Source organism: Vulpes lagopus, chromosome 3 (assembly GCF_018345385.1).
Source record: "Vulpes lagopus strain Blue_001 chromosome 3, ASM1834538v1, whole genome shotgun sequence".
Lineage (NCBI taxonomy): Eukaryota > Metazoa > Chordata > Mammalia > Carnivora > Canidae > Vulpes > Vulpes lagopus.
In genome coordinates this window covers 101,380,213-101,398,779 of record NC_054826.1, presented here as the reverse complement: position 1 = coordinate 101,398,779, position 18,567 = coordinate 101,380,213, and the positions used below count along the sequence as shown (strand labels likewise).

Here is an 18,567-nt window from a genome sequence, read left to right as displayed (position 1 = left end):
CAATAAGGGACGCATCCCAAGGCAGAATCCAAACCACGGGGCAGGACTTGCCCAGAGCCAATTAGAGCACTCTGCAACCTGACATGCCTCCACACCGGGGCCCTGGATGCCACCAGGGAGCTGCCCTGCAGAATCCCAGCTCAAGTGCTTTCTTTGGCTACTAGGGAAGGATCATCCCAGGAGAGCTGGCAGAAAAGGTGGAAACCCACCCAGAATCTTGTGGCCAATCAGGAAGGACAACAGCTAAGACAAGGTACATGGTCTAGGAGCCCCCACCCCAAAGGACACCAAACTCAGACGCCCCAATACCAGGAGGTATGGCACCTGGAATACCGACCATCCCCCTTTAGTATAGGCTGCCCACTTTCCTGAAGCATCTGGGTCCCAGAACTTTGAGAAATAGGGGTATACGGTTGACAAGTCTAGGCCAGTACCCGTAATTCCCCTCAATCCATCTCTCACCCTAGGACTTAAAATGTCAAGGTTAGATGCCCCTGATCCCCCTTCCAAGATAGGGACAGCTCAGTCCCCCCGCTGCCCCACCCTTCTCCCCAATACCCAAGAAGCCACATCTCCTTTCTTTAAGGTGTGCACTTTATTGAACTGGTCTCAAGTCAGTGTACAGGTAAGCCCTGGATGCCTCCATGCCTCAGCCCCACTCCCAGGGAGACCAAAAGCCTTCATAAATCTTCAATTGGGGGAACAAAAAACAAGGGCCGTGATGGCAGACCATTTAAAATAAAACAAAAAGAACAAGTATTAAGGCGAAGATTAAAAAAAATTTGGACTACATAATTTACACAAAAGCAATTCTCTTTCCCTCCCCTGTGTGGACTCGGGCGAGGACAGGCCCTTCTCTGCAGGGAGAAACGGGGTGGCTTTTGGGAAGGCAAAGGACTTCCTGTAACAATGCATCTCACGATATTTGGAATGACTATTAAAAAAAAAAAAAAAAAGAACAATGTACAATCAAAGTCCTCGGCCACATTGTAGAACTTTGGGGATGCTCGCTCCAACCCACTGCTGTCACCTTCACCGTTCCAGTTTTTAAATCCTGAGTCAAGCGCCAAAAAAACAAAAAACCGAAAAAAAAAAAACAAAAAAATTAAAAAAATTAAAAATCCAAAAACAAAATTAAAAAAAAAAAAAAAAACAAATAAAGCCATGCCAATCTCATCTCGGTTTCTGCGCAAGTTAGGTTTTGTCAAGAAAGGGTGTAACGCAACTAAAGTAACAGTCCGCCTAGAAGCATTTGCGGTGGACGATGGAGGGGCCGGACTCGTCGTACTCCTGCTTGCTGATCCACATCTGCTGGAAGGTGGACAGTGAGGCCAGGATGGAGCCCCCAATCCACACAGAGTACTTGCGCTCAGGGGGTGCGATGATCTGGGGGAAGAAGATTAGAGTGAGCATGAGGTCCAGCCCTGGAAGGCAGAGGAGCAGGCCCACGGGAGCCACCCCCACGTGCCCAGGCCAGCTAAGTCCCCACCTTGATCTTCATTGTGCTGGGTGCCAGGGCAGTGATCTCCTTCTGCATCCTGTCAGCAATGCCAGGGTACATGGTGGTTCCACCAGACAGCACTGTGTTGGCATAGAGGTCCTTGCGGATGTCAACGTCACACTTCATGATGGAGTTGAAGGTAGTTTCATGGATGCCGCAGGATTCCATGCCTGGGAGGAAACAGAAGCTGGACTTAGCTTCAGGGGGTGGCCACGAGGGTGACTCTGCAGGGGTGGGGGGAGGGAGGCTGGTCACTTACCCAGGAAGGAAGGCTGGAAGAGAGCCTCTGGGCAGCGGAACCGCTCGTTGCCAATAGTGATGACCTGCCCGTCGGGCAGCTCATAGCTCTTCTCCAGGGAGGAGCTGGAGGCCGCGGTGGCCATCTCCTGCTCGAAGTCCAGGGCCACATAACACAGCTTCTCCTTGATGTCACGCACGATTTCCCGCTCGGCGGTGGTGGTGAAGCTGTAGCCACGCTCCGTGAGGATCTTCATGAGGTAGTCGGTCAGGTCCCGGCCAGCCAGGTCCAGACGCAAGATGGCATGGGGGAGGGCATACCCCTCATAGATGGGCACCGTGTGGGTGACCCCGTCACCGGAGTCCATCACGATGCCAGTGGTGCGGCCAGAGGCGTACAGGGACAGCACAGCCTGGATGGCCACGTACATGGCTGGGGTGTTGAAAGTCTCGAACATGATCTGTAGGAGGAGAGGGGCAAGTCACGCTCCGGAAACCAGAAGTGGCCAGGCCAGACCGGGGACATGCAGAGAAAAGTGCAAGGAACACAGCTACATGTGCTGGGAATCCTGGGATGGGGATTCACTTCAGACCTACTGTGCACCTACTGAATACACACTCCAAGGCCACCTGACACCAGCCTCATTGGCTTTGTCACACGAGCCAGTGTTAGTACCTACACTCACAGCATCTTATAACCTCAAACACCTAATCAGAAAGGCAAACACCAGAAAAGATGCCATCTGGGAATAACCAAATAGAACCTGCAGAGTTCCAAAGAAGACTCAGTTCAGAGAAGAAAATCCTAGGAGAATGGCAGAAGAAAGAACAAGTGAGAAAGGGCATGGCACGGAAAAGCAAGAAAGGATGGGGTGGCCGCCCACAAAAGGCCAGCGGGCCACTGACCTGGGTCATCTTCTCACGGTTGGCCTTGGGGTTCAGGGGGGCCTCGGTCAGCAGCACCGGGTGCTCCTCGGGGGCCACGCGCAGCTCGTTGTAGAAGGTGTGGTGCCAGATCTTCTCCATGTCGTCCCAGTTGGTGACGATGCCGTGCTCAATGGGGTACTTCAGGGTCAGGATGCCCCTCTTGCTCTGGGCCTCATCGCCCACGTAGGAGTCCTTCTGGCCCATGCCCACCATCACGCCCTGCGGAAGGAGGGGCGAGGCGCCCTGAGCGCGGGCCCGGGGCCCCAGAGAGCCACCCCGAAAGCCGAAGGCCAGGCCCTCCCCCTCCCCCCAGGTCACACCCCAGGCCGGCGCCCTACCTGGTGCCGGGGGCGCCCCACGATGGAAGGAAAGACGGCCCGGGGGGCGTCGTCGCCTGCGAAGCCGGCCTTGCACATGCCGGAGCCGTTGTCGACCACAAGCGCAGCGATATCGTCATCCATGGCGAACTGCGGGGACCGCGGGGCCTGAGCCGGGGGTCGGGTGGGGCCGCCCCCGCCCAGCCCACTTCCGGCGCGCCGCAGCCTCGAGCCGCCAGGGGGCGCCGGCGCGCGCCCACATTGGGGACAAAGGCGGCCGGGCCGGCAGCGTTATTACCATAAAAGGCAAACGCTGGTTAGAGGCGGCCCCGCGGCGCGCGGCAGGAAGCCAGGCCCCCGCCCCCTCCCCACCCGGGGCTGGCTCCGCCCCCGCCCCGTTCAAAAACGCGCCGGCCGGGATGGCGCGAGGCGGACACTCCTGCGGGAGCCGGCGGCGCGGGGAGGAAGTGCGCGCAGGCGCCCTCGCGCCGCGGCGACCCCACCCCTTCCGGCCGGCCGCGGCCTGGGGCCCAAGCGCGCACGCGCATGCGCAGCCGTGCGCCCAGCCCCCACCCGCCTGGCGGGGCAGCCGCCGCGCCCTCCCACCCACCCGCCCGCCCGCCCGCCCGCCGCTGCACCGGGCCGCCCGAGCGAGCGAACAAACCGGGCGGCCCGCTCGGATAGAGACCCGCGGCCGCCTAGGCCGGGGTAGCAGCACACCGGGGGCGCGCGGTGCGAGCGCAGTCCCGGCCCGAGCGAGGGGCGCGCGGCCCCTCTGTCCGCCCGGCGGCTCTGTCCGTGCGCGGGGCCGGAGGCGGAGGGGCCCGCCCGGAGGCGGCGGAGGCGGCGCGGGGCCGCAGCGCCGGGCCGGCCCGGGGCCTTACCTGGGGGTGGTGTAAACCGGCGGCGGCGGCGGAGCGGCGAGGGCGAGGGGCCTGTGCTCGCGGGGTGGACGCGGTCTCGGCGGTGGCTGCGCGTCGCGCCGCCGGGTTTTATAGGGCGCCGCTGCGGCCGCTCGAGCCATAAAAGGCAACTTTCGGAACGGCGCGCGCTGATTGGCCCCACGCCGCTCACTCACCGGCCTCGCAGCACAGTGCAGCATTTTTTTACCCCCTCTCCCCTCCTTTTGCAAAAAAAAAAAAAAAGAGAGAAAGAGAGAACGAGCCGGGCTGGGAGAGAGCGAGAGCGAGATTGAGGAAGAGGAGGAGGGAGAGAGTTTTGGCGTCGGCCGCCCTTGGGTGCTGGGCCCCTGCACCGCCGCCCTGCCGGGCAGTCACCGCTCCGGCCGCCAGTGTTCTCCACCCTGGGACCCTCCGGGTGGAGACATCACAGAAGCAGGGAGCACCCCACTGGGCAAGGGTCAGCATGGGTGCCGGGGTCCCTGGTTGCTGTGGGTGCTTAAGGAACAGTTGCAGGGGGAGGATTGTTCAACATTTACTCAACTGCCTGGAAAGCCTGGATTGGGGCGAGGGGGCTCTGCCTGGAGGTGCTCAGCTTGTTAAGTGAGGGGCACTACTACTCAGGGACCTGGCGCAGAATGGTATGGTGTGTGGGGAGTCAGGGAGCTTGTGGCCACTTAACAGGGGCCTCAGGCCCCAGAGACAGGACAGGCATCAGGAGCAAGTGGCTGGAAGTTCCCTGTGAAGAGAGCTCCAAGCTTCCCCTGCAGCAGGCCTGGAGGTGGGCTCTGTAGAGCAGAGAAACTGTTCCCATGGAGCCAGACTGCTTCCAAGAGCTGCCTGGTCACACCCAGCCAAGCCAGACCTGGGCCGTTAGCCCATGACCCAGGCAGCTGCTGGGCAAAGGCAGGCAGGGCTGCTCAGCAGCCTGGGGCCCACCATCCATCCTCTATCATGTGTAGCCACAGCGGAACTGCTGTCCTGAACCATCTGGAGCCTGCCAAGGATCCTTAATGCCCCAGAGATGGGTTAAGCTGAGGGGGGGGCAGGATGGCAGGGACAGGAGCTGAAGACCAGCTGCCCTCAGCGAAGACCCTCTCCTTGTCACCCTTTCCTGCCTGGGTTCCTCCACCAAACATTGGGCAAGATCTGGGTGCCCAGGAGTGTTCTGGGTGGCTCCCTGCTCTGAGAGCTGCCAGTCTGGCAGGCAGAGCCTGTACCCAGATGGTGGTCAACAATGATCCTTGAGTGGCAGACAGAAGCCCAGGGGCTGTGGGACCACAGAGGGCCATCAGCCTAGAGGACTGCTCTACAGAGACTTCTTGGAGGTGGTGACAGGAAGTTGAATTTTCACACAGCAGGAAGGGTGGTCTAGGTAGGGACAGTGGCCTGTAGCCACTCGTCTGTCTAGGCACCCCAAGCCTGCCCAGGGCTTTGCTGCACATAGTAGGTGCTTCTGCGTTGGGCATTGAAACCAGTGAACCATTAGTCTATATATGGATGTGCAGTCTGTGGCCAGAGAAGCAGTGGCCTGGTCCTGCCTACCACAGGTGGCTGGCGGCAGGGCACTTTGCAGTTACAGGGGCCACATCTAGTGGGAAGGGTAACCATCACCCAGCGCACAGCAGAATCCTCAGGCTCAGAGCCACATGCCAGCATCCCCAGAGAACTGCCAGGAGCCTTGCTGCAGCTCTCCAATCACTGCTCCGGGCTTGGGGGAATGTTCCCAGCCTGTCCACTCCCTGCCTCCCAGGGACTGCCCTGTCCCTGGCCTTATATCTCTCAGTCATGGGCATCAGGCCAGCCAGCTGCCCTGGGGCCTGTCAACCCTGCGATTCAGGGGTTGGGGAGCAACTCTCTTTTTTGCCTGTCTGTAAGAGCTGCTCGTGGCCTTTGGCTGATCCTGCAGGGACGCTGAGCAGGCTGGGACTAGGGCTGCAGGGCCACGGACAGACCGAAGGCTCTAGGGCAGTTCTAGGCAGCTGTGTGGGGTGGAGAGCAGGCCTGCTCCCCAAGCAGGAAGCAGGACCTGTGTAGCCACCTCGCCTGTTCTCCACCGGGGTGGGCCAAGGGTCCGCACCACCCCAACCTGACCTCAGACTGCAACACTCCTGGCACTAACTGCAGCCATGAACTCCTGCTCCTGGTGCTCTCCTGGCTTCCTTCACAGCCCATCACTAAAGGCCCCTTTGGTGGGGTGAGCCCTTTGGCATCTGCAGCCCATACTGCCCTTGCACTCAAGACACTGCACGGGGCTGGCATTTGCAGCTCGTCCTCCCCCACCAGACCTTGAGCCCTGGCTTCCACCTCTCCCACTGCACCCTCCCCAGGGCTCAGTGCTGGTGAATGAACAAGTGACTTGGTCACCAAGTGATCTTGGGTATTCTCACCCCTCCAAAAGGACTTTGGGAAGAAGGAGGGCTTGGGGGGGGAGCAGTGAGGGGGAGGGGGCTGGGCCACAAGCCTAGGGGGAGGGGAGGAGAAAAAGAGGAAGTGGAGCCTGCCAGAGGAAGGGGGAGGAGACATGCGGGAGAGGAAGTGAACAGGTTCTTTGCTTGGGAACTTTGCCCTTGCAGGGAGTTTTCAGAACTGTCACTGGGGCAGGCTCAGGCCCCAGACCCTTAGCCTGGCTCAGCCAATGGGGACTTTACCTACTCTCGGGTGCTTTTTTTTTTCTCTTGTGGTCCCCCCTAACCCGCAAGGCGTTCTAAGCAGGGGACATTTACAGCCCTCCCAAAGGACCACTCCCTGCCCCTCTCTAGAGACATAGCTGCCCAGCTACCTGGCGCTGGGTGCTTGAGCCCCACTGCTGCCCTACCAGGTGAGGAACCTGAGCTCCACTTCTTAGAGGAAGGAACGGATGGAGGAGGGATGTGTGGCTTATGGACTGTTGGCTGGGGGAGGGGGTGGAGATGCTGCACTTAGGAGGTGCTCAGTGAGGGCTAACTGACGAAAGAGGGTGTGGAACACTCTAGGTGATACACATCCTCTTTACAGATGAGGAAACTGAGGCACGACTGGGAGTCCAATGTGAAAGACACTAGGTGCAGAGCCCCGGGGAGCCTCACATTGCCCCTTCGTAATAGTGTCCCCTGGAGTCTTCCCAGGGACTGGGTCCAAAGGCCATTCCAAAGTCTAAATTCTTGGGTCCCACTTCCCTCCTCAGTGTTTATCTCCTGGGTTCCAGAGAGAAGAGCCACTAGCTTTTGGTCACATAGCAATAGGTCCTGAGGCCCCCAGCCTGCAGTCTCCAGTGACCTCTTTCCCCTGCCCTCCTTCCTTGCTCCTAGGATAGTCTCAAAAGGAGATTCTGGACCTCACAACTCCTGAGGGACTGGGCTTGCGTCTCTTATGCCCCCTGCCCAACTTTTCCTATGCCTCAGGGCCAGATCTTTGGGATGCCCCCTCCAGGAAGCCTGCCATGATTTCCTCCTTCCACTACCATAACAACAGTAGCCTTCCTGCTTAGGGGAAACAACCCAGCTAGGATCACACAGCCAGGGCAACAGCCAGGAGCCAAACCTCCAGGATCACATGGCTCTTACATTCGACATGCCAGCACCAACCAGCCAGGCATGCTTCCAGAGTGGAACAGCACCAGACACTGTTTTGAGCAACACTCTGCACAAAGCAGGTGTGATCCCAGAGACAGATGAGAGAGCAAAAGAGAACTGGCTCTGCCACCAGGTTTCCTCAGGAAGGAGAGAGCTTCTTAAAGGGCAGTCAGGGAACACCCCCCTCACCCCCCCCCCACGCCCCCCCCCACCCCCCAGAAGATGAGCAACCAGCTGAAGGGAGCCCCCTAGGGCAGGAAGGCTGGGCTGGGCCCTCTGTGCTCTCCTGGGCTGGAGCCAGGGCCTCAGTCCCCACCCAGATCTGGCCTTTAGCCATAGTCTCCAAGGGCCTCCGATGTCCCCGGGCTACCATGCTCCCTGAAAGTCATCCCCCCAAGGGGGATCCCCACCCTGGAGAAACTGGGAACTTCTGATATGTCTTGGGAGAGTTTTTAAAAATCCTTAAAAACCACCATGTCTCTTCCTGTGCCCCAGGGCACTCCGAGAAAGGCCTGGCCCTCCTGGGAAGTTCCCAGCCTTGCTTACTTGATTGAATTTTCAGAAATAGCAAACAAGCTTCCCTGGGCTCCCCACCTTCTACACGCACCAGCTGAGCCCATTGTTCGGGCCCTAGACTGGCTGCTGGGAGGGCTTGCAGTCCCCACTCCACAGACGAGAAACCTAGGCAATCCACACAGTGGACAGGGAGCCAGATCCTGGGACCTGAAGACCCTCCCAGGCAAACTAGGGGGCGTGGGGAGTCTAGGGTGTCCTGACCTCCCCCGCAGTTGTCCTGGGAGGGCCTCCAAGCCCACTCATCACAACTCGCCTGGTGCAGGTGGTGACCTGTCCAAAGCCACCTAGAGGCCAAGGTAGTTCTCGGACACCTGGCTCCTTTCATTTTCCAGACGAGGGCCTGCAAAGCCAGGCAACAGATAGGCCAACAGATGGGCGGTCAGATCAAGTGGGGTGGGGTCAGCACCAAGTTCAAGGCCAGGTGAGGTTCTGGAGGCCACTTGCCTGGACACCCTGGGGTGTGGGCAAACACACCCAGCCCAGCGGGAATCACAGGGACAAGAGGCAGCACACAGACCTTGCACCTGAGGCCTCTGTCCCTGGGCAGAGGGCATATGGCCCCCAGGGTATAGGAGCAGTCAGTGACACAGGATCTGAAGTCCCCAGATTCTGTGGCTGAGCCCCCAGAGATCCGGTCAGTGGTCAGTGTCCAGGCTCAACTGCTATCTGGCTGGATGGACTTCTTCCTGCTTCTCTCCTGCCTGGCTCAGGCGCCCTAGTGCTTGAGGAGGGGAGTGGAGGGGGAATGGAGGGAGAGAGGGAGGGAGGGAGGGGCGCCCCTCCTGGAGGGCCCGAGGAAGTGAAAGGGGAACGGAGAAGGGGGAAGGAGGTGGAAAGAGCAAGCGGGCGGGGCCCTGCTGACTCAGAGGCCAGGCTCACTCACCTCAGGGCTAAGCCTGGCCTCCCCGGTTCCTGAGAGTCCCTGAGGGCCTGCTCTGACCAGAGGGGCCTGCGTCACCGCACAGAAATCTCACCTCACCCCTGCCAGCTCAACTGGAATCTCCCCATTTCTCAGACTAACAAACTGAGACCAGTGATCGAGACTTGGTCCTGCAGTTGACAGCACACTTTGACCCCACCACCTCACCCTTTAACAGGACCACCAGTGGGCAGTGGCAGAGCCAGGCTCAGGGCTCGGCGTTGGCTCCGCCACCCTGCCTGGCCTTGGGGCACGCACACCGGGCCCCACGCGCGCCACTCCTCCACAGGCGCCGCTCCTCCAGCCGTGGGCCCTGGGGCTCGTCCAAGTGGAAACCTGATCAGTCATGGCCACGTAGCTGCGTAACCAGGGCCTGCCCGGCCAGAAATCTCAGCTGCTGCTGGGCTTGCCAGCAACCTGAGCCGGCTCTGTGGCTGGGCTTCCTGATGTCGCCCCATGCCTGGCCCTGTGCCAGCTGCTGGGGACATCAGGGGACCCGCCCCCCACCGCCCTGGCCTGCCCTGTCCACTGGGGACACAGTCCTGTCTGGATGAGATTGGCCCTGTGCTAGCCCAGAGAAGAGGCCTAAGTCGTGGGCTTGGGTTTGATGCATCAGGCAGAGAAGGGGCTTCCCAGCCCAGGCTTCTGATGGGGGCGAGTGGTAGAAGCCAGGGCCCCCCTTCCCCTCATTTCTGGGGCCACTAGGGAATCATTCTGGCTGTCTAATTAAGTCACCTGGGCTGCTGAAATCCCTAGCATTGGGGATGATGGGGGTGGGGTGGGCACACAGGTATGCTCACAGCTGTGACCCAAAACATGTAGTGACAAACTTGTGGGGTTGGTCCGGGACCAGGTGAGATTTAGCAATAAGCCCTCCATGCGCAGGGCTGGAAGGCCACACGCTGCACAGCAAAGGTGTGGGTGGGGTGAAGAGAGCCCCAGAGCAGATGGGGTAGCCCAGAAAGGAATGTAGCATCCTCCCTGCTCCATGAGACCCCTCAGAATAGTCAGGTCAGCACAATGTGTCTCAGGGACCCCAGTCTTTCCTTCTTCGAATCATGTTGGGGCTCTGCGCTGATTCTGTTCTGTCATTCACGCATTGGATGTCCTTGGAAAGTAACTCAGCATCTCTGAGCCCACCAGGGTCAGTAAGACCATGTGTGGGTGCACTGTCTGGGTGGGCTTTCTGGGCCTTTCAGCAGCTTGTCACAGACACCCTCAAAGCTGGCCACCACCCACATCCTTAACAAAAGAGAAACCAAGGCTCAGAGATGGGCAGAGGCTTGCCCAGTGTCACATAGCACATGTGGCAAGCCAGAGCTCAGGCCCGGGAGGCTGGAGGTTTGCATTTTGTGTGCCACTGGGAGGGCCAGGTGGGTCTGTCTGAAAGGATGCAGGACTGTGCTTTCCATGGCCAAAGGGGTGACAGCTCTAAGGCAACCTGAGCAGGCCCTAGCTTCATGGACAGCTCCCTTGTCCACTTGGGGCCAGTCTCTCCAGGATGGACGCTGCGTGCTTTGGCCTGGCATTCCCCACCTAGCCAAACCTAGTCCTGCCAACTTGCACAACTTCATTCCTTGTCCCTCTAGAACACATGGACTTTAGGTCTCTCAAAGGGTCAGACTAAGGACGAGGTAGGGCCCCTCCTTGCCCCCCCCCCCGAAACACTTACTCTGGGGTCCCCTCTCTGCAGGCTGGCTCATTATGGTATTCAGTAGGCAGCAGGACTCCAAGGAGCAGATGTAAAGTTATAAGCGTCCAGCTCTGTCATCTTCCCTACTGGGGACATGGCTAAGCTGGTTGTGTATTGGTGACCTTGGCCAGGCACACTGTGTCTCTGTGGCATGGTCATATACCTCTTCATCCCAGGCTTGCTGATGCGGCCAGAAGGGGAGGGGCTCACTGGCCTTGCAGCCAGCTCTTGGTGGATGCCCTCCCTCCTGGGCCAGCTCCAGGGCGTCCTAGGAGGTGGAGGAGGAAAGCGCTGGAAAAGCCCCTTCTTCCCTCCCTTCCCCCCGCTGAGTGTGTGTAACATGTGTGAGCTCACAAGACAAATTAATGCCTCTCCCTGGACCCCATGCTTGTCACACACAAAGCGGGGCCCTTGAGGGGTAGGTGTGGGGAGGAGAGAGCCAGTGACTACTGCCTTCTTCTTCATGTCCTTCTGGATTTTTTTTTTTAAGATTTTATTTATTTATTCATAGAGACAGAGAGAGGCAGAGACACAGGCAGAGGGAGAAGCAGGCATCATACAGAGAGCCTGACGTGGGACTCATCCAGGGTCTCCAGGATCACGCCCTGGGCTGCAGGCAGTGCTAAACTGCTGTGCCACCGGGGCTGCTGGATTTTTTTTTTTTTCACAAGATAAGACTGGCATGACATTTGGGCAAGGCAAGGCAAGGGGAGTGGGGGATGGTGAGCAAAAGACTTGAATGGAACAAGAGGCCACCCAAATCTCCAAATCACCAATAAAGATAAAAAGATGCTCTGGGCGCCTGGGTGGCTCAGTGGGTTAAGCATCTGACTCTTGGTTTCAGCTCAGGTCTTGATCTTGGGGTCATGAGTATGAAACTCCACACCCAGTGTGGAGCCTACGTATTTTTTTTTTGGGGGGGGGGAGCCTACTTAAAAAAAAAAAAAAGATGCTCAACATCATGGGTCAAAGTGAAATGCAAATTAAAACCACACTGAGGGCCGCCTGGGTGGCTCAGTGGTTGAGCGTCTGCCTTTGGCTGGGCTTATGATCCTCGGGTCCTTGGGTGGAGTCCGAGGAGGGAGCCTGCTTCTCCGTCTGCCTGTGTCTCTGCCTCTCTCTGTGTCTCTCATGAATAAATAAATAAAAATCTTTTAAAAAATTTTAATTTATTTATTCATGAGAGACACAGAGAGAGAGAGCGAGAGAGCGAGTGCAGAAGAGACATAGGCAGACGGAGAAGCAGGCTCCATGCAGGGAGCCCGACATGGGACTCAATCCTGGTTCTCCAGAATCAGGCCCTAGGCTGAAGGCAGCGCTAAACCGCTGAGCCACCTGGGCTGCCCAAATTTTTTAAATTTAGTAAATAAAACCACACTAAGACACAGACTTATCCCTCCAGTGGCTGAGATGAGGAGGACTGGCATACTAAGTGTTACTGGGGATGAGCAGATACTAGCAACTCTCAGGGCTGGGATTTCCACAACCACCTTGGAAACTGTTCATAATACCCTGAAAATATGACCCAGCAATTCTACTCCTAGGCATTTATCCAAGAAAAATGAGTCCACGTGTCCACCAAAAGACATGCAGAAATGGTCGTGCATATTCACATATAATATACAGCCACATAATGGATATTTATCAAAGCCCCAAATGCACATGAGCAACAGAACAGATAAATAAGGTGTAGTGCATTCGCACACTGGAATACACAACTGGTATGCTCAACCTGTGAGCCTCCAGAGCACCACGTTGAACAAAAGAAGCCAGACACAGCCTTACCCTTCGGCATTCACAGGGTTCACAGACAGGGGTGAGAATCTGTGCTGAAGTCAGGATGGTGGTTGCCCTTTGGGGAGTAGTGACTGAAGAGCGCACTGGGAGAGCTTCTGGAAGTTGAAAATGTCTCTTGTTCTGGGTGCTGGGCATAAGTATTAGGTCTGTGGCAATTCGTGCAGCTGCGCACTAAGGATATATGCACTTTCCCAAGAAGATAGCTAGTTCGGGAATGTGGCCCACCCCTGCCAGCCTCATCTCACGGGCCAGACAAAGTGGCCTCTTGTCCATAGAGCACCAAACTGCTGCCTGCCTCAGGGCCTTTGCACATGCTGTTCTCGATGTCTATATTGGACCTTTCTTCCGATACACATCCTTTTTGCTTCTTTAAATTCTGCTTATCCTTTAAGGCTCAGTGTAAATGTCACCTCTTCCAGAAAGTCCTCCTGGATGCCTAGACAAGGGCAGGGCTCTTATGCCTCCTGCGTTTCTTTGTCATGCTTATCACAGCTGATAATGAAGTGTATCTGTGTGATTACAGGTTTGCTTTTCTCCCTCCATGATCCATAGGCAAGGACCATATCTATTTTGGTCACTGCGGGATGCCCAGCTCATAGCTTATGGTTATGAAGTTTTCAGCTTCCATCTGCAGATGGAAGGAGGGAAGGAAGGAAGGAAGGAAGGAAGGAAGGAAGGAAGGAAGGAAGGAAGGAAGGAAGGAAGGAAGGAAGGAAGGAAGGAAGGAAGGAAGGAAGGAAGAGAGGGAAGGAGGGAGGGAGGAAAGGAGGGGGGAGGGGGAGGAGGAGGGAGGGGAGGGGAGGGAGGGAGGGGAGGAGGAAGAGAGGAAGAATCCAGTACTCTACAGAAGGGACAGAGTTGGCAGGAATGGATACGTTGTTGTCTCTTAAGGGTGTGAGCATCCTGTGCCAGGAGGGTGTGGTGTCCCGGGACTGCCAAAGCTGATGAGGAACAGGCCTAGGGAGGAAGGGGCTGGCCACCTGAGGGCTCACACCTTCCAGAGGGTGTTGGCAGGAGGGGAGTAGGGGTCATAGGAAGTCCTTAGGTCTCTAGGCTGTAGCTGACTCACCCAGCCTCTGAGAACAGTCACAGGTCAGACTCCAGCCTTGTTCTCCAGAGGTCCTCAGGGGAAGCCACTGTCTGATATCCTGACTGTGTGTGGGGCTGACCTGGAAAAAAGTCAAACCCCCATCCCAAAAAAAAAAAAAAAAAGTCAACCCAACCTGAGGGTTTGACAAGGCATTCCAGGGGAGGGGTCTTTTTGACTGGGCTTTGAAGTTTGGATAGGAGACAAATTAGGGAGGTCTTGACAGAAGAGTATGTTGGGAGAGCTGAAAACACCTTGTGTGGCTGGGTGCTTTGGAAAGTGAGTCTGTAGAAGCCTCATTTGAGATCAGGGCTCAGCAGCATTTCCATTCTGGCCAACACCCAGTAGAGTACATGGAGGCCTCTGACTGAGAAAGAGTCCAACTAAGTGAATCAGGTTAGGGTGGGCATGGGGTGGGGGGGAGCCCACATAGCATGGCCTGCCTCTCTATGCCCTATTCCTCCCAGGACACAGCTTGGGAGAAAGGAAGTCAGATGGGGTGTCAGCCCCTACCCCTTGTGAGGAATCTCTTGGGCTTTGAAATCAAGTCCATTGCACAGATGGAGAGACTGAGGTGGGCATGGACAGACCCCAGACTCACATACCTAGGTTACACTTGGGGTCGGGAGCCCACAAGGACAAGAGACAGGTTCCCCTGGGGGTTGGGCAATCCGCAGATACTGGGTCAGCCTCGAGGACCCAGCCCTGGGAGTACCGTGAGACTCCATGGAACCTATAAACTAGACCCTGAACCAGGCCTCCCTCACCCCCCACCCGTGACAGCTGGAGGGCCGTGCTTACTCCCCCTATAGCTGGTGAGATGACCTTTCCTCACCTCATCAGCCTCAGCATTGGCCCAGAGAAGGAAAGCCAGCTGTAGGTCCACACAGCAGGAATGTAGCCTTGGGACTCACCCAGGGGGCAGGAAAGAACTTCCTAAGTCTGGAGAGAGCTGACACCCAGAATGCCTGGGGCAGGTGTATTCTCAGAGAACTAGCCTAAACTCTGGAGCTGGGACTTTGTCCTGCAGGGGTGAATGGGAGCTATAGAGGGTGTAGGAGCAGGAGAGGGGCAGGGCCAATTCTGATGTTTCAGCAGAAAGTTCCACATTAATAAAGAGCCCAGGATGACTCCAACACAAACTCTGAAGCCTCAGATTTCAGATTTCTCTCTGCGTCCAGCTGAGTAGACGTTAGGACTAGAAATACTAGGATTGTAAGAACAATTATAATAATAGTAATGACAATGATAACCTGTGTGTCTGTGATGCTTTTTCTGCTTTCTGACGCTTCGCATTTTGCTTTTGTCCCCATTGCAACCCTAAGAGGTGGGCAGGGTAGCTTTCATTATACTGTTGGTTTGGATTTTCTTTTTTAATTTATTTGAGGTGGGGAGAGGCAGAGGGAGAGAGAGAGAGAGAGAGAGAGAATCTCGAGCAGATTCTGTGCTGAGCATGCAGCAGGACTCAGGGCTCAGGGCCACTTAGCTGACTGCACCACCCAGGCACCCCTCATTATACTGTTTTATAGTTGTTGGTAATCAAAGTCCACAGTTGAGGCTGGGAACCTGCGTGCAGTACGCACAGCTCTCTCACTTTTGCACGGAGTCTTGCTCACCTGGATGAGGTGGTCACCTGGATGGGACTGACTGTCCCTTTACCACCAGATGCTCTTCATGAGTCCTTGGGTCTCCTTGCTCAGCAAGGAGTCTGCTTCTCCTTCTCCCTGTGTCCCTCCCACCCCTCATGCTCTCTCTCTTTCTCCCTTTCTCTCTCAAATAGATGAATAAAATCTTGAAAATACAATAAAATAAAGTTGATCTGCTCTTTTTTTTTTAAGATTTTTATTTATTCATTCATGAGAGACACAGTGAGAGAGAGAGAGAGAGAGAGGCAGAGACACAGGCAGAGGGAGAAGCAGGCTCCCTGCAGGTAGCCTGACGTGGGACTCAATCCCAAGTCTTCAGGATCAGGCCCTGGGTTGAAGGCAGCGCTAAACTGCTGAGCCACCTGGGCTGTCCAAATTGATCTGCTCTTAAAGAAAAATTTAAAAATAAAATAAAATAGGGATGAAAATTTCATGGGTGTGCCAGAGGATAGAACCAGAGTGTGTTGAGGGATCAGAGTGCCACATGGGGTGGCACCATGGGTGCTACATGGGGTGCCTGGCTGGCTCAATCTGTAGGGGATGAGACTCTCAATCTCGGGGTTATGAGTTCAAGCCCCCCATTGGTTGCAAAGATTACTTTCATGACTTGAAAAAAAAAAAAAAAACTTAAAAGAGAAGAATAGGGACACCTGGGTGGCTCAGGGCATGATCCTGGATTCCTGGGATCGAGGATTCCTGGGATTCCTGGGATCAAGTCCTGCATCAGACTTCCCTCAGGGAGCCTGTTTCTTCTCCTTCTGCCTTGTCTCTGCCTCTCTCTGTGTGTCTCTCATGAATAAATAAATAAAATCTAAAAAGAGAGAGAGAGAGAGAGAGAGAGAGAGAGAGAGAATAGTGCCCACGGGGGTGCTGGGCTAGGAAATATTCATCTATTTTCCCAGGGAAGAACTGGGAGCTTGTGGCCTCTCTATGGCCTCTGCCTGCCCATGTTCGTCTTTGGGGAGGGACCAGGGCGGGTGTAGGAGGAGGACAGGGTGTTCATGGATCAGCTGATGAATTGAGCTTCTTGCCTCTTGCCCACTCCCAGGGGCTGCCTAAGCAGAGGCCAAAGAGCAAAGGGCATAGGCTGGAGTCTGGCGTCTCTCTGTCCCCCTGGGGCCACTTGTAGACATTATCTAGGCTTAATCATGACAGCCGCCTTTCCCTGAGGGTGAGCTGGGTGTGGTGCCAGCCTTCCAACTCAGCATCTGTAAGTACCCCCCCCCCCCTCTGATTGAACCATCACTGTAGGCCTAGGGGTGGGGGTGGGGGGGTGGCGGGGGGGGGGGGGTGGTGGCGGTGAGAGGGTAGGGGGTAGAGGGCAGGTATCTGTTCTAGTCAGAAAACTAAGGCCTAGGGAATTTTGGCAGCACCCCTGCCTTAGAAAGGCCAGGATGCATGGCCAGGTCTGGCAGGTCCCCTCAGAGGAGGAAGTGACTGTGTAGGTGTCACGCTTTGCACAGGAGCTGGACCAGAGTCCTTGGGCCCTGCTGCAGCCCCACTGTCTGCCGCTCACCTCCTCAGGCCTTGGCAACTCTTTGAGGCCTAAGCATTTCTGGAGGTCTCAGGAGAATCCCAGCCCACAACAAGCCACTCTTGGAGACCCCTTTGGGTATACCAGGGACAGCATTCCCAGTGTTCAGTGTCCTGTGGTCAGGGTTCACATGGCCCAGAGCTGAAAAGCAGAACCTTTGCACCACGCTGGGCCATGCCCTGCTATCTCTGGGCCTCTGTGTGCTCATTCCCATTATTGGAGCCCCCGTGGCCTCAGACCAGCATTCCAGGGCCCCAGGTGGACTTGACCACCCGGATGGAGTGGAATACTGGGTTCTCAGCATCCCGCAGCACATCAGTGCTGTCCTGCCAAGTGGCCAGGGCTGTTGGAGGTAGCAGTCGAGGGTGGAGGAGGATTTTAATCTGCTCAGAATCTGGGTCCAGACAGTGGGCTACAAGACAGACACACTCCCAGGTTGTCTAGGTCTAAGCAAATCAGAGGGGAGAGGGCCCATCTGGACACACCAGGTAGGTAGGTAACTGCCTGACCCCCACCCCCAGGTGAGCATGGTCAGACCCATCCCCCAGACAAGCCTTCCAGCTTGGTTTGGTGGAGCCCCGTCCAGGGGCTCCGGCTCAGCCTCGGGGGTCTGGGCTCGGCCTTCAGCCCAGGGCTCAGGCCCAGGGGTGGCTCAGGGTGGGGTGGGGTGCTATTATCTGGCGCTGCCAGGCCCGCGCGTTTCAGGCTCACGTGGCCGCGGCTCCGAGCCTCCCACGTCCCAGGACTGCGTACCCGGCGGGCAGATAAGCCGGGCGCTCCCAGAGCGTGTCCGGCACGGGCCGGGCCAGGCCGGGCCGGAGCTCCCCGCGGGCCCCCTCCCCGCCCGCTCCCCGGCGGCCCGGCCCACTTGGCCCCGCTTCCTCTCCATAAAAGGCGAGGTTTGGGAGCACCCGGGGAGGGGGCGTTGGGCTCACAGGCCCGGCCTCGGAGCTCGGCCTGGGCCGCCCCCCACGTCCTCCGGCCTCCCGGGAGCCGTCGGCGGCCCCGCGCGGGGGGAGGGGGGCTCCCGGGGGGGGCTCCCGGGGGGGGGGGCAGATTCCCTGAATCCCCGCCTCGCCCCCGCCCTGGCGCCCCCCACCCCCTTGCCCCGACCGCCGTCCCCACCGCGGTCCCCTCCTCCGCACCCCCCAGCGCCGCGCACTTTGTCCCCACTTTGCGTTTGCACAGCCTGAGGCCCTCAGCCCGGCGGGCGCGGGGACTTGGGGAACCACCGGCGTGCCCCGGGGTCACACCGACACTGCGCTCTGGGGAGATGCGTCCGCACCAGACCTCGAGGGGCGTGCGCAGCGCATTTTAATACCTCCAGAGGTTAGAGATTAGGTGCTCCCTCCCGGCCGCATTTGTCACTGGCTCGCCGGTGACCTCGGGCTCACGTTGCTTTGGCGCACGGCCTCAGTTTCCCGGTCTGCTACCCCGGGGAGAGGCTTTCCGCCCCGAGTCGGTGCGACTGCAAGGCAGAGCTCCCAGCCGCTGCGGCGCGGGCTTAGGCACCGCACCGCGCCGCACCCGCTCCCACCCCACCCGGGGCGCCCGCGAGGCTGCGCTGGGGCAGAGGCGGGCCGCGGCCGCCGAGACCAACAGTGGGTGCTGCGTGAAGGCGGCGCTGCCCACCGCCCGCCCCCGCCCCCGCCCCCGCCCCCGGGTGAGTCATCGGCCGGCAGCGAGGCCCTCGGTGCACGGGCTCCACCTCGCCGCGCTAGGTGACCTCGGGAGCGCTCCGCCCCGGCCCCGGCCCCGGCCCCGGCCTCGGTTTCTCGCCGCCCAAGTCCGGGGAGGCCGGGCGCCCCCCCCCAGCGCGGCCCGCGCGGTCCCCGCGGCCCGGCCACGTCCGCTGCCCAGAGGCCGCCATAAAAGGCAAA

The 18,567-nt window shown here is 57.9% G+C and overlaps 1 protein-coding gene across 1 annotated transcript; it reads right to left on the bottom strand.

Moving 5' to 3' along the window:
• Positions 1-576: 576 nt before the first annotated feature.
• On the bottom strand, positions 577-3,985 carry ACTB (actin beta). Its single transcript, XM_041749381.1, has 6 exons — positions 3,867-3,985; positions 3,004-3,132; positions 2,645-2,884; positions 1,761-2,199; positions 1,490-1,671; positions 577-1,386 (listed from the first exon to the last, which is right to left on the bottom strand). Exons 2-6 carry the CDS (start codon positions 3,124-3,126, stop codon positions 1,243-1,245), a joined length of 1,128 nt encoding a protein of 375 aa, XP_041605315.1. The 5' UTR covers positions 3,127-3,132; positions 3,867-3,985; the 3' UTR covers positions 577-1,242.
• Between the last annotated feature and the right edge of the window lie 14,582 nt (positions 3,986-18,567).

Bases quoted from the DNA above. Each gene is read 5' to 3' on its own strand.
- ACTB (XM_041749381.1), bottom strand. From the start codon at position 3,126: ATGGATGACGATATCGCTGCGCTTGTGGTCGACAACGGCTCCGGCATG. The intron at 1,672-1,760 runs GTAAGTGACCAG...GTTTCCTCCCAG, and splicing joins CTTCCAGCCTTCCTTCCTGG to GCATGGAATCCTGCGGCATC. The intron at 1,387-1,489 runs GTGGGGACTTAG...TTCTTCCCCCAG, and splicing joins CCAGCACAATGAAGATCAAG to ATCATCGCACCCCCTGAGCG.